At 47.1% G+C, this 13,104-nt stretch overlaps 1 protein-coding gene across 1 annotated transcript in view; it reads right to left on the bottom strand.

Moving 5' to 3' along the window:
• The window catches only part of LVRN (laeverin), a 64,826-nt gene extending 53,702 nt beyond the window's left edge, over window positions 1-11,124 (bottom strand). Inside the window, exon 1 of the mRNA XM_056124713.1 lies at window positions 10,436-11,124. Within this exon, the coding sequence (XP_055980688.1) occupies window positions 10,436-11,124 (689 nt within the window). The remainder of the gene's footprint in view (window positions 1-10,435) is intronic.
• Window positions 11,125-13,104: the final 1,980 nt, after the last annotated feature.

The following is a 13,104-nucleotide window of genomic DNA, read 5'->3' as shown; positions in this document are numbered from 1 at the left end:
AGGGTGCTAAATAGCAAAGCAAGGGGCCCAGAGCTGGCTCCAGGAGCTGGAGTGCAGTGCAGTTCTTGGGCCAGCACCATATGGACCCTTAAGCACTGCTGGGACCAACCTCTGAGCACTGAGCAGGGAGCAGCTCCAGAGCACCGCTGGGTCTGGATCAGAAAACAAACTGAAAATAATCGACTTAAAGACTAAAGACTTCACAAATTATGCTGGCAAAACTGGATGGCTACATGCAAAAAAAATGGGCTCAGATCTCTGCCTAACTCCATGTACAAAAGTAAGATCTAAGTGGATTAAAGACCTCAACATCAGACCAGAATCTATAAGATACATTGAGGAAAATGTTGGCAAAACCCTTCATGACATAGAAGCTAATGGTGTCTTCAAAGATGTCACACCGCTGACCAAGCAAGTGAAAACAGAGATAGACAAATGGGACTATCTTAAACTAAGAAGCTTCTGCACCTCAAAAGAAACAGTGACCAAAGACAGTCTACAGAATGGGAAAGGATATTCGCCAACTACACATCTGATAAGGGGTTAATTTCAAGGATATACAAAGTACTGGTTCAACTCCACAAAAAGAAAACATTCAACCCCATCAAAAAATGGGGAGATGAAATGAATAGAAACTTTCACAAAGAAGAAATCCGAATGGCTAAAAGGCACATGAGAAAATGTTCCACATCATTAATCATCAGGGAGATGCAGATCAAAACCACAATGAGATATCACTTCACACCACAGAGACTGGCCCATATCCACAAGAACAAAAGCAACCGGTGCTGGCGAGGATGTGGTGAGAAAGGGATACTCCTTCACTGTTGGTGGGAATGCCAACTGGTTCAGCCCTTTTGGAAAACAGTATGGTTTATTCTCAAAAAATTAGAAATTGAGCTCCCATTTGATCCAGCAATACCACTCCTGGGAATATATCCCAGAGAGGCAAAATAGTATAGTCGAAGTGACATCTGCAATTGCCTGTTTATTGCAGCACTCTTTACAATAGCCAGAATCTGGAAAAAACCTGAGTGCCCGAGAACAGATGACTGGTTAAAGAAACTTTGGTACATTTACACAATGGAGTACTATGTAGCTGTTAGAAAAGACGAAGTCACGAAATTCACATACAAGTGGTACTACATGGAAAATATCATGTTAAGCGAAATGACTCAGAAAGAAAGGGATAGACATAGAAAGATTGCATTCATCTGGGGAACATAAAGTAACAAAATAGGAAACTAACACCCAAGAATGGCCGAGATTAGTACCAGGAATTCTACTCTATGACTTGGAGGCCAACCACACATACTAGGGAAAAGGGAGCTCAGATAAAGAGGGGAACACCAAATAAAGGGTGTTGGGAGGACCCTCCCAGAATGGGAGAAGCATGCTGAAAGTAGACTATAGACCAAACATGATTGCCACTCAATGTTTCTTTTGCAAACCACAACTACCAAAAGGAGAGAGAGAACAGAGGGAAATGCCCTGCCACAGGGCCAGGGTGGGATGGGGAGGGATACTGGGATGCATGGTGGTGGGAAGTGGGCACTGGTGGATGGATGGTATTTGATCATTATATAATTGAAACCCAAGCACAAAAATGTGTAAGTCTGCAACTGTACCTCATGATGTCTCACTATTAAAAAAATTTTTAATAATAAAAAAAGACTAAAGACTTCAGAGACTTGTCCCCTCCCCCTCCTTTTTTTTCTTTTTTTTTGTTTAATACAGCAACACACTCAGAAATCAAATGTTTAGTGAAGACAGATGTTATAGCACTGGACTGTGGTCCAAGGATGGGCCCATGAATTATATTTGTTTATTGCTTGTGCAATAAGAACTTAAAATTAAAGTTTTCACCAAGAAAAGGAATAGATGGATAATTTTCATGGGATAGTAACAGACTGTGCTGCCGAGATTTTCAGAGCCAATGGTCCTAAGGACCTATAGAGAACTTTCTTTACTTCTCAGCTACACGAGGACCTCAAGACAACAAAAGCAAGAAATCAAAATATGTTGGGAAGGGTGTTATTTGCTAACTCTCATGCTCTCAGGGAACTGGGAGGCAGTGGGGTGTAGGGGGTGGGAGGAAGATTGGAAAGTGGTGTCTCCTGGGAATAGAAGCTTTGGATACTAGTGCCCAACTCGCTGAAACCCACATCATTCTTCACTTCTCCCAAGTGGGAATGTGAAAAAACTAAAGAATAACTGGAGGCGTAACCAAGAGAGCAGAGATGCCCTTGTACCATATCAGTCTCAGAGAAATGTGGGCACCGAGATACAAACAGGGCCAAGATAGATACTGTCCCCTGGCGCCACCTGGAGGTTGGAGGAATAAAGATGCACCACTCAGTGTGCCTGGGCTGAAAAGTGAATCGAAAGTGGCCAACAGAATAAAGAATTCAGAGGAGCATCCTGAAGGGTGCAGGAGAAAAAGAAAACAGAGCAAAATATCTCATATTCGTGGTGTGTGTGTGTGTGTGTGTGTGTGTGTGTGTGTGTGTGTGTGTAAAAGCACCTGCTCAACCACAGTAAGCCAGATCTGAGTAGATAATCAATCAGAACTGTCTCCCTCAATCCCACTGGGTCTTCGGGTGATAGGGGATACCAGCAGCACTCAAGAGGAACTAGAAGCAGGAGGTAGAGAAGGGAATAATGACAAGCCAGCACCTCTTTGTGGGCTTTTGGCCTGAAGCCAACTCCAGCTTGGGGAAATGCAGTGAGGAGAGAGAGGAGGGATTTAGCCACAGATTAAGTTCCAACTCTGGAGCATCGCACAGGACTCGATGTTCTAATTAATGCATCTGAACAGTGACTTTGTGGTCATCCACCATGTCACCTGAGAAGGAAGAATTAGCAGGCAGTGATGGTCTGCTCTAGTACCATGCTCAAAAGGAGAGGTAATCCCCAGGATTAAACAGGATTTTGATTTAACTACGACACGTGCTGTTCCAATTACACTAGCTGCACCTTCAGTTCCAAAGACTCAGAACCCAGGTCTGAGGAGCACTGCCCTTGGGGTCAGCTCCTCAACTGAGGAACAAAATGGTCTCTTGTCACTGTGCCGCCGCCAGCAATTTCATGTGGTTAGTATGTAAGTTCACTGACCTTGTTTTGAGAACTTCTCAATTATTTCCGAATATTACTCACATTTCTTCCAAGTGTCACACCCTGACGTCTGTGCCAGATTTCTGAGCACAAACAGGGACTGCCAGGCTGTCTTCTTCACTTCTCAGCTCCCCCTCCTGCCACCTGCTCACATGGATTCGTGTGAACTTTAGTGTCTCCCACATGAACTTCTCCGGCCATTTCACATTCCACACGCCACTCCTTCCCCTTTCCTTTTTTCAATTTTTATTCCAATGAATGAACTGCCTTCCAATTCTTTCTCTTTTATGAGAAAAAACAGCCTGGCCAGAAAGGCAAGTAGTCCTAAAGGATGCTCTGAACAAGAATGGAGTTAAAACATTCCATCGTTGCTTCAATTTCCAACATCTGAGAGACCTTGATGAGATTCACCCTCTTATTTGACACATATGAACGCTGAGGCTCTGGGAAATGATGCCAGTGGCCAGGCCACTAGTAAGTGGAAGGGGAAAGACTGAGCCCAGCCTCAGCAACCAGCCTGGGTCCCTTCCAGATTCCTTCCCTATACTATACTTTAAAGTGCCTGGTATAATCACGACGACCAAAAAACAAATACTAGAAGAAAACATGGGATGATAAATACAGCAAGGAGGAGTGAGGATTGACTTTATAATGACAAGGATTGCCACATCTAAAGCTGATGAGACTTCTGTTTACTACTAGGGGCTAGAGTTAGCCTTCTGTTGAAAACAACCCCAAATCCTGACAGAACATAAACAGCTGTTCGGGGGAAGGCTCGGAGCACAGAACTGTGATTCCCAGGAGAAGCAAGATGAACTCTACCATCACCCTGTCTTTCCACCTGGGGACCATTTCTAAAAGCACGGGGTATGGGGAGGGGGTTATGGAAAGGGTTCTTCAGGGGTCTTGCTGAGTGGAGGAGACCGAGTCTGGGGCTCAGGGGCCAGTCAGCTGCAGTACCTGGGGAAGAGGCAATTACGCAGAGAGATGTCCAGAAAGCCACACAGAGTCTCTCTTGAGCCTTTGCTCAAGTATGAATCTGTACTTTGTGAGCTCAGACAAAGAAAATCTGTCTGAACTGCGATGGAAGGAGAAAGCTGACCCATTCCCAGGTTCATCAACTCTGGGGAGCTGTTCAAATTCTCCACATGCCATGTCCATCAAAACAAAAATGTTTTCATTATTATAACCATGTTACTCAAACTATTATTGTAAATACAATTTAATTTTAAAAAATTTTCCACATGCCAGAGTATAGAAATCTCCAGGACAGAGTATTTTCCAACAGAGAGCAGAAACTAATGTCTCAATCAGGCACTCATGTGGATCAAGTGTGGCAGCTTAAACTGTAACTTTTAGAAACCTTTTTCAAAAATAAATGTCTGTATGGTTTATGATCAGTAAATGATTTTTCTGTATACCTATATACCCCAGGGTTGCATAAAATTTTTTCAATGAAAAGAGATCACAAGGGTAAGGAAAAGTTTAAGAAGTCTGGCACTAGAGCAAAAGCACCACTCAAGTCACTCCAAGTGACTCAGAGAGAGGCTCTGGGTGATCAGATAATCATCAGGATCCCCAAATAACTCAGGTGCCCACCAGCCTCCTCCCAATGCCAGCATTCATTAAGGTAATATAAGAAAATGCAGCAGTGATACTTAAAATGTTAAGCAATAAAATATGAGTCAAGGATATCAAAAGGGAAATTATAAAGTATTTTAAATGAAAATCAAATTCAGTGTATCATCATTGGTAGCACACTACTAAAGCAGTAGTTAATGGAAGTTTTAGAATACTAAGTGCCAGTATCAGTGAAGAAAAAAAGTTCTTAAACGGGTGTCTTTGCACTCATCTTTTAAAACAAACACAAAAGACAGAAAACATAAACAGACTAGAGAGACACAGCAGTTAAGGCACTTGGCTTGCATGTAGCTGCCACCACATATGGTCCCAAGCACCACCGGGAGTGATCCCTGAGCATCACCTGGTATGGTCCGCCCAAAATAAACCAAAAAAAAAAAAAAAGGAGGAGGAGGAGGAGGAGGAGGAAAACAAAAAGGGAAATAAAGTCCAGTAATGGAGGTCACTCTCCAGGCAGAATGATCAAAAATATGGAATATGGACTATCAGAAGCAGAAGAAATGCTGTGGAACCCCATCCTTAGAGATGCAAATTTAAGAACTTTTTCATTTGTATTTAAAAACCTTCCCACAAAGAAATTCCAGACCCAGATAACTACATGGTGATTTTATTGCTGTTGGTTTTGTTTTGGACCCATACCTGCTGGCACTCAGGGCTGACCCCTCGCTCTACGGATCAGGGATCAATTCTGATGGGCTCAAGAGACTATTTGGGGTGCTAGGATTAAGCCCACATGCAAGGCAAACACCCTACCCGCTGTACTATTGCTCCAACTCCCTCATGGGTGATGTATAACCAAACATCTAGGGAAGAAATGACACCAATTTCTGCACAGATTCTTCTAGAAAATGGATGAGGCTAAGTGGCAGTGCCCATTGGTCCACATCACTTCTAAGGCAGATCTGATCTTCAAACTCTTTCAGTGAAAGAAAGGTAGTTTCTTCATGGTTAACTTAAAAAAAGATCCCATTCTAAGACCTTTCACCAAAAGAGAAACGAAGGTGGCCCTAAGACTTTGAGCGTTTTTAAATAGTTTTTCATGGAGATAGGACCCTTGTTTCTCATCCCCATTATATATTACATAGGTCCAGCAATGATAAATAAAAAGGAGGATATCAAAAGAAATTTCTCATGCACTATTATCACCCTAGGGAAAGATATTCCAAGGACTTCATTTTATTCACTGGGATTAATGCTATGGATGTCAAGCCTCAAGGCTACTTCTCAGAACTAGGATAACTAATGGAACCCTCCTTAGGAGATATTCTAGAAAAGGCCTAGCCTTGTCTTAAAAAGGCCCAAAGACAATTTGTTAAGAATTCTGTAGCCTAGGGAAAGAAAAGAAACAGATTTTTTTTTTTAAACTTTCGAGTTCCAGCTACTATCAGATGACTAAGCAAACCTGGAGAAGTTGAGAACTGAACTTTGGCAGGGTTCCCCAAGATGGATTCCAAAAGTTAGAAGCCACTGGTATAAAAGATAGCTTTGTGGTGCATTTTTTTAAAATGGAGTTCTTGATAATAATTGTTTTGAAATTAGAAATAATTTAGAATCTTATAAACTCCAGCTTTTTGCATGATACGGAATATCTATTTTTCCTGGAGGAGATTATCAAAATCAGAAATAATCTAGTTCTGGACAGAATTCAGATGTATAAAGTGAATGGTCTTTTAACTAAGCCTTTAGATCCCATATTCTTACTGATGATAGATAGGGGAAATGTAGCCTTGCCGGTACATAAACATGAAAAAAATGTTCCACATCTTATGTCATCTGAGAAATGCTAACCGAAACAAGATTTTATTCCATGGATATTAGAACATCTGAAATCTGAAACATGGATAACACCAAGTCCTAATGGGGCTGCGGATCAGTGGGACTCTCATCCATGGCTGGTGGAAACGGCAAATGGCAGTCACTTTGAAAGAGATGGTCATTTCCTTTCTTTTCGTTTTTGGGCTTTAGTAGCGCTCAGAGTTTACTCCTAACTCTGGGATCACTTCTGTCAGGCTTAGAGGACCATATTCCCATATGGAAACCAAACCCAGTTCAGCCACAAGCAAGGTAAGTGTTCTACCTGCTGTACTATCTCTCCAGTCCTGCAGTAAAGTTTGTGAGTCACTTTTCTAGTGCAGTGACTAGGAGGAAAAGGAATATATTTGGCATATCTCTGTATAACTGACAATATATAGTGTGTCCTTTTTCAACTTTGTGACTCAATTAGATTAGATCAAAAGAACATTTTGGTTTTAGTGTTATTCAACTTAAATAACTAAATTCTTTTTTCCCCCTTTTTAACCAAGAGACTAGCCCTCGTGTTTAATCTTTATCAGGCAAAAACTGATAGAAAAGATAGTATTATTCGACTTTTATTCTATAACCATACTATTACTTCCTATAAATTGCCAAGTAGTTTCCCTTTTGTGATAATGTTATACAGTTGCCTAATACTTCTGTTTAAATAAAGTGACTTGTTAAGCAGATAACATACCCAGAAGTAAGTAAACCTGGCAAACTTGAAATAGTGGTATCAGTGAAAGAAGTTTGGGAAAGGGCCAGGGAGATGGCTCAGTGGTTAGTGCTCTGCATGCAATGAAATAGAGTTCCAATGCTGGCATCACATGCTCCCCAGCCAGCACGGCCAGATGTGATACTGTAGGTTCCCTTACCACTGCAGTATCAGAGCACTGAAACCTGGTTGGGCAAATTTCACCATGTGTCCCTTGGGCTCCCAAAGGACTGCTTGGGATCACCACTACCCTGCTCTACCACCCTCTGTGCAGAAAAGAAGTTCTGGTAATACTGCTCGGAGGGACGTGGCCATTTAGATCTAGCTCTCACTTTCTACACAGAACTCCACATGAAGCACTCTACACACCAACATGCAGATGCCCGTGTCCCACACACCCAGCAAACGGCTCCTTTACAGTAGAAACGTGATGGATGCCTGTGATGGGGGAAAGGACCAGGAGCCATGAACAACATCCACAGCAACCCAGGGAGTGAGCACCTTAGAAGTATGGAATCATGATGTTCTTTGTAGTTCTTGTGAGGGTTTTCTTTCACTGTTCCCCTAATACTGAATAAAGTTATTTTCAAAGTTACCTGTTCAGATGGGGGCTGGAGGGGAAATGGTCACCAAAAAAAGAGGAAAACACGAGGTCACCCTGTTTCTAAACACTGCTTCTGGAATTAGTCATCTAGCCAAAAATGAGAAGTCAGTGAGATGTGTCTTCCCTTCTGGAAATCTCCCCACACCCTTACCTCCCAGGAGCAAGACAAGTCCCACCGTGTGATAACAACAGGCTTCACCTCCCAATGAAATCCTCGCTGACACTAGTAGCTACCTGTGGTTCTCAGACTCACCTTCCCACTAGGCTCACTGAACAGACTTAGAAACCCTGAGGCCTGGAACTGGCCCTCCCTTTGCTTCCCAAGATGGTTCTTTGGTTTGTTTGTTATGGACCACACCTGGCAGTGTGCTCTGGTCTTACTCCTGTCTCTGTGCTCAGAGATCACTCCTGGTAGGCTTGGGGAACCCTATATAGTACCAAAGATAGAACCTGGGTGGACAGAATGCAGGGCAATTGCTCTACCAACTCTCCTCTAACTCTGGCCCTCCCCAAGATGGTTCTAAAATAACGGTCCTGGTTGTGGTCTGGCCCCCAACATTATGTAGGCTATTAGAAAAATGTCAGGGGGCAGAAGAGAGCTCAGGGGTGAGCTCTTTGCCTTGTAATCGGGGTAACAGGGCACAGTCCTCAACACTCCCAATATTACCTGCAGCCCAAAGGCTGGGTGTAGCCCAACCCTCCCCCGCACTCTCAAATCCCCCCCAAAGGCACCAGGAATTCTAAAAGCTCTCCAGGTGATTCAAATGGGAAGGAAACTCTGAGAAACTCAGGCAGCTACACTGCAAGGAGTATGTTTTCTTCCCCTTTAAATTTCACTCTGAAAGTTGGGGCTAATTGTGTGTCTTCCACTACAAGCACAGACTCAGGTGAAGAGGCTCCAGTCAGAGCTCAGGTTCCCTCTCAGTCACCCTCCAGATTCCCACCTGAACCTCTGCAGGGCTTTCTAAAGAGTGCTACTTGTTGGAATCTTAATGTTCTCAAAATACAGTTTCCAGTTACCACTAGATTTGGCAGCAAAATAGAGGAACCAATAAGAGTTTCTTTCCCGTGTTTGGAGGGCAGTTTTTCTGGGTCCTCGACCCAGTGAGACAGGAAAAGATGGGAGAAACCCCAAGATTTACTGACTGACAATAAACCCCTCCTCAATCTGTGTGAGCATCAGACAAGTCTTGTACCCTCAACAAAAACATTTCAAAACGTTTCCAAGTGCTCACAAGTCCAGGACTCAGCCTAATGAGAAACTTCTCAAAACTATTTTTCAAGCATTGACTCATTTTTGAAAAGGGGGGGGGGAAAAACCCCACGCATGCTTTCCTTAAAAACAAAAGCTAGAGATTACACATCCGCAAGGGCAGTTTATTAAGCTCGCTTTAAACCCCCTGACGTTTTTGAAAGTAGTGCAGGAGAGATTTAGAGGGTAATTTAGTGGGTTTCTTCCCCCTCTGAGAACATCTGAGAACATTTTCTTTAATAATAAAGAGTAAAGTAGATGCAGTTGTGTAAACCGCAATCTCTCCACCAGTGCGGGAGTGAAGGGGGAGGGGCAGTTTGGGGGTGGGGTCGGGGAGGCCGCTTTAGGGTCTGCCCCACAAACCATTTCCGCAGCGCTCTCCTGAGGTCAGTACCGTGGTCGCAGAGCATGGAAATGGGCCACTTTGGAGCCGGGAACATACCGTCTGGGAAACATTATCTCAAACGAGGGTAAAGGGAACACATGTATGCTCGGTGAGCCTGCAAGCGCAGAGGGGAGGTGACTTGTCATCGCTTTCCTTATTTCCCGGGCCCCCAGGGGAGGAAACCCTAAAGCGAGCTGACACAGAGCAGAGCTCTTCAAAGCGCGCCTCCCCCCACACCCCGCCCCCGGGTAGGGTGTGCGGCGGATCCTCGGCTACACCAGACGCCAGGCGGGCCGATGGTGGGAGCAGATTCTGAACTTCTGGAGAACCTCAGCAAAAATTGAAAAGCATGATAAAAAAAAATTTTTTTTAAAATAGTTTTTAGGTGGGAAAAAAAAAAGCCAAAGCATGGGCCTACGGTAAAGGCAGCAGTTAGGAGATGCCCAGGAAAAAGCGACAGACGCGGGAGCGGAGCACGAGAAGGACCAGCCTGACCCCCACAAGCACCTTTCCCCTTTTGCTTCTGTCCCCAAACTTAATCGGATCCCCGGGATCGCGGGTGGGACGAGCAAGCCATCTCCCAGCGGTGACTGGCCGGACTGGCGAGCTTCTAGCACAAGGTGCGCTGAGGATGCGTGAAGCTTGTCACTCTGGGCTCGAAGGGGAAAGGGGCTTTCAGACACCATACGAAAAAAAAGTTCTGGAAGTAGCAGCGACTTTAAAAGGGGGGGACAAGGTAAATAAACTGGATTCTAAGCAGTAGTGCGGCCAAAAACGGCCAGAGGAGACGCCGGCAGTCCTGGAGGGCGCAGGCGCTCGCTTTCAGCCTCTGGAAGAAAACGTAGTTGGGAGCTGGATGGAAGCGCGGTGGGGAGCGTTGGGCCCCTCACCGAGACGCACAGGATCGGGAAACGAGCCCTGCGCCCTTACCTGCGCTCGCCCTGGTCCGTATAGACGTTGAGGAAGAGTCCCTCCCGAGCGTCGACGTTCACTGCGCCCGAGAAGCTGAGGTGCACCCGGTAGAGGCGCCCCGGCTGCAGGGCCTCGCCGAGCTCCAGCACTAGGTACTGCATGTCGGGCGCGAACCATGACTCGGTCACCTGCACGCGGCCGCCGGCGCTTTCCCGCTTGCCGGGGGACAGCGGACCCCGCACCTCGGCGTCCTGGCAGTCCAGGGAGAAGCTGTGCAACAGCAGCCGCGCCGTGGCCTCGGTGCAGCGGACGGTGATGTTCACGCGGCCGGTGAAGCGCAGCGCCGCCTCCGACAGGTCGTCGGGCAGCAGCTGCGGCCACAGCTCCAGCTCGTAATGCAGCGGCACCAGCCAGGGGGGCAAGCGCATCTGGTCCCAGGGCCCCGGGGGTCGCGAGGTGCGAGGGACCTGGCCGTCCTCGGGCTCAGCCGTCGTGGAGATCGGCACGGTCGACGGCGGCTCCTCCTGCTGTTGGCGCGCGGGGGGCGCCGGGGACGCGGCGTGCGGGTCGCACGGCTGGACGCGCGCGCAGTGCCCGTAGAGGGAGGCGAGCACGGCCAGCGCCAGCACCAGCGCGGATGCCAGCACGGCCAGGAGCAGGGTGGCCGAGCGGCTCACGTAGAAGCCAGAGCGGGCAGGGGGACCCATAGCGGGGAGTCTCGGAGCGAGAGAGGCCAGCACCGCCCGACGGCAGCTGCAGCGGCAGCTCTGGAGACCCAGGTCCGAATGCTAAGGGATGGGCCACCCCCTCACGCCCTTCTCTTATATTCCTTCTCGGGAGCCTGGGAGTCAGTGGTTGGGACCAGGGCTTCCCCCTCGCAGCTAATCAGAGCCAGGCCCCAGCCCACCCACCCCCCGTCCTCGCCCCCGCCCCCCCGCGGGAAGAGGCGGACCCGCAAACGCGCGCCCCGTCGGGTTGGGAAAGAGACCTAGCCCTAGCCTTCCTGGACCCTTGCAATCCTGGGAGTTTGGCTGTGCAACCCGCGTGTTCTCTGGTGTAGTCGGAGAGGGTGGGCCTCAGAGCGCTCCTGGCCCCTTGGCTGCAGCAGAAAGCTGTTCGCAACGCACCTGCTGAGCGCCTTCCAGGAGGAGCTGGGTGGTGGTCAGCAGTGAGTGCAAGGATGGACACAGGGCCTTGGGGGAGCTTGGGAAGTGGGGCTGGAGGCGGAAGGGAGTTGGAGTGGGGGGAGCATGAAAGCCTGGCAGTTCGGCTTGCCCTGCGGGATCGCTTGAGAGTGGGGTGGGGTTGCTTCCTGCAGGAGGGACCCGGCGCGCGGGAAATAGCGGTTTCAGCGGCGGGAACTGGGTTCTCACTGCTGGATCTCTTGAGCGCTGCTGTCGCTCCCTGCCCGGGGAAAGGGTAAGTCTTGCTTCCCAAGTCATTCAAGAGGGTCAGGGGTTCCCCCAAGAACAGCTTTTCCACCTGGAAACCGTCGGGCAGGCGGCAGTCTCCCCTGGCCGTGCGGTCCTGTTGCCCCGCGGGTCCCTGGGAGCCGAGTCTCCACAGCACCGGCTTGGGTGAATTGGGGAAGAGTTGCGACTACTCAGGGGCAGCGGTGGGACATTATACAGATGGATTCTGTTTTTAGATCCCTTCGATTTTGTGGTCCGCCCCTCCTCCCTCGCAAGAAGAGACTTCCCCATCATAGCTATAAAACAATCTTCCCGCTTTGAACTGCCTCCCTTCCAATAGAATTAAAAGGGGAGGAGACAGCGGGGCAACCCCCCTGGGGACGGGATCATCCTGCGCGCCTCCAGCGTAAACACACTCAAAAAACAGCCCCCGGAACCAGACTCCAAGCTGGCACAGATGCTCCTGCTGTCGTCTGTGGGCCGGTTTTCTGATTTTCTAGGTTTGAGTTGATTTCGGAAACAGAATCGTATTTAAAACTAATCATCACCACATGCAGGACTCTCAGAACATAGGGTAGAGCTGAGTGAGAAGCTCATCCCAGCTGGAATTGCAGTTGCTGAGTGAGCAGGGGACTCTGGGTTGGGTTTTGGCAGACAGGATTGACACTGATGCTCAGTTGACTGATTGTTGTCCTTACTTCCACCCCGACAATTTCTTGAATTTTTAAGGGATTCCAGACTCCCAAGGGAAAACTTTTTTTGTTTTGTTTTTAAAGCGGGCAACATTTCTTACAACGCATATTAAGAGGTGTCCCTCTCCTTGATTTGATAAAGAATTTCTCCTGAACAGTGTATACAGGGACATGAGTATTTGATTCCAGTTTAAACTGTCTAACATCAGTTTAAATGTCTTAATGAAAGGGAACATATGTCTGATAGTGTCATTATTAATGTCACTCAAAAGAAGTTGCATGACTGACTGAGCCATGTATAGAGTTTAACAAAAACCTGAAAAATACTCTTATCTGGTGTATTTCACATGTCAGTGGAGAGTAATTCTGGAGCATAATCAGTTGCCAGGAAACTATTCACTAGAAAAATTTTAAAACATTTTTTTTTTAATGAGCTGCTCAGACCAGCAGAATAGCCTAGTGGATTAGGCACTTGCTTGCCGTCAACGTGGTTGACTCAGCTTTGATTCCAGCACCCCCTAAGATCCCTCCAAGTTCCAGGTGTGATCCATGAGTGCAGAGCCAGAACTTAACACTGAACACT

Source organism: Sorex fumeus, unplaced genomic scaffold, assembly GCF_029834395.1.
Source record: "Sorex fumeus unplaced genomic scaffold, SorFum_2.1 ptg000051l, whole genome shotgun sequence".
In the NCBI taxonomy this organism is placed as follows: Eukaryota; Metazoa; Chordata; class Mammalia; order Eulipotyphla; family Soricidae; genus Sorex; species Sorex fumeus.
The sequence above is the reverse complement of the archived record's forward strand: the minus strand, read 5'-3'. Positions and strand labels throughout refer to the sequence as shown.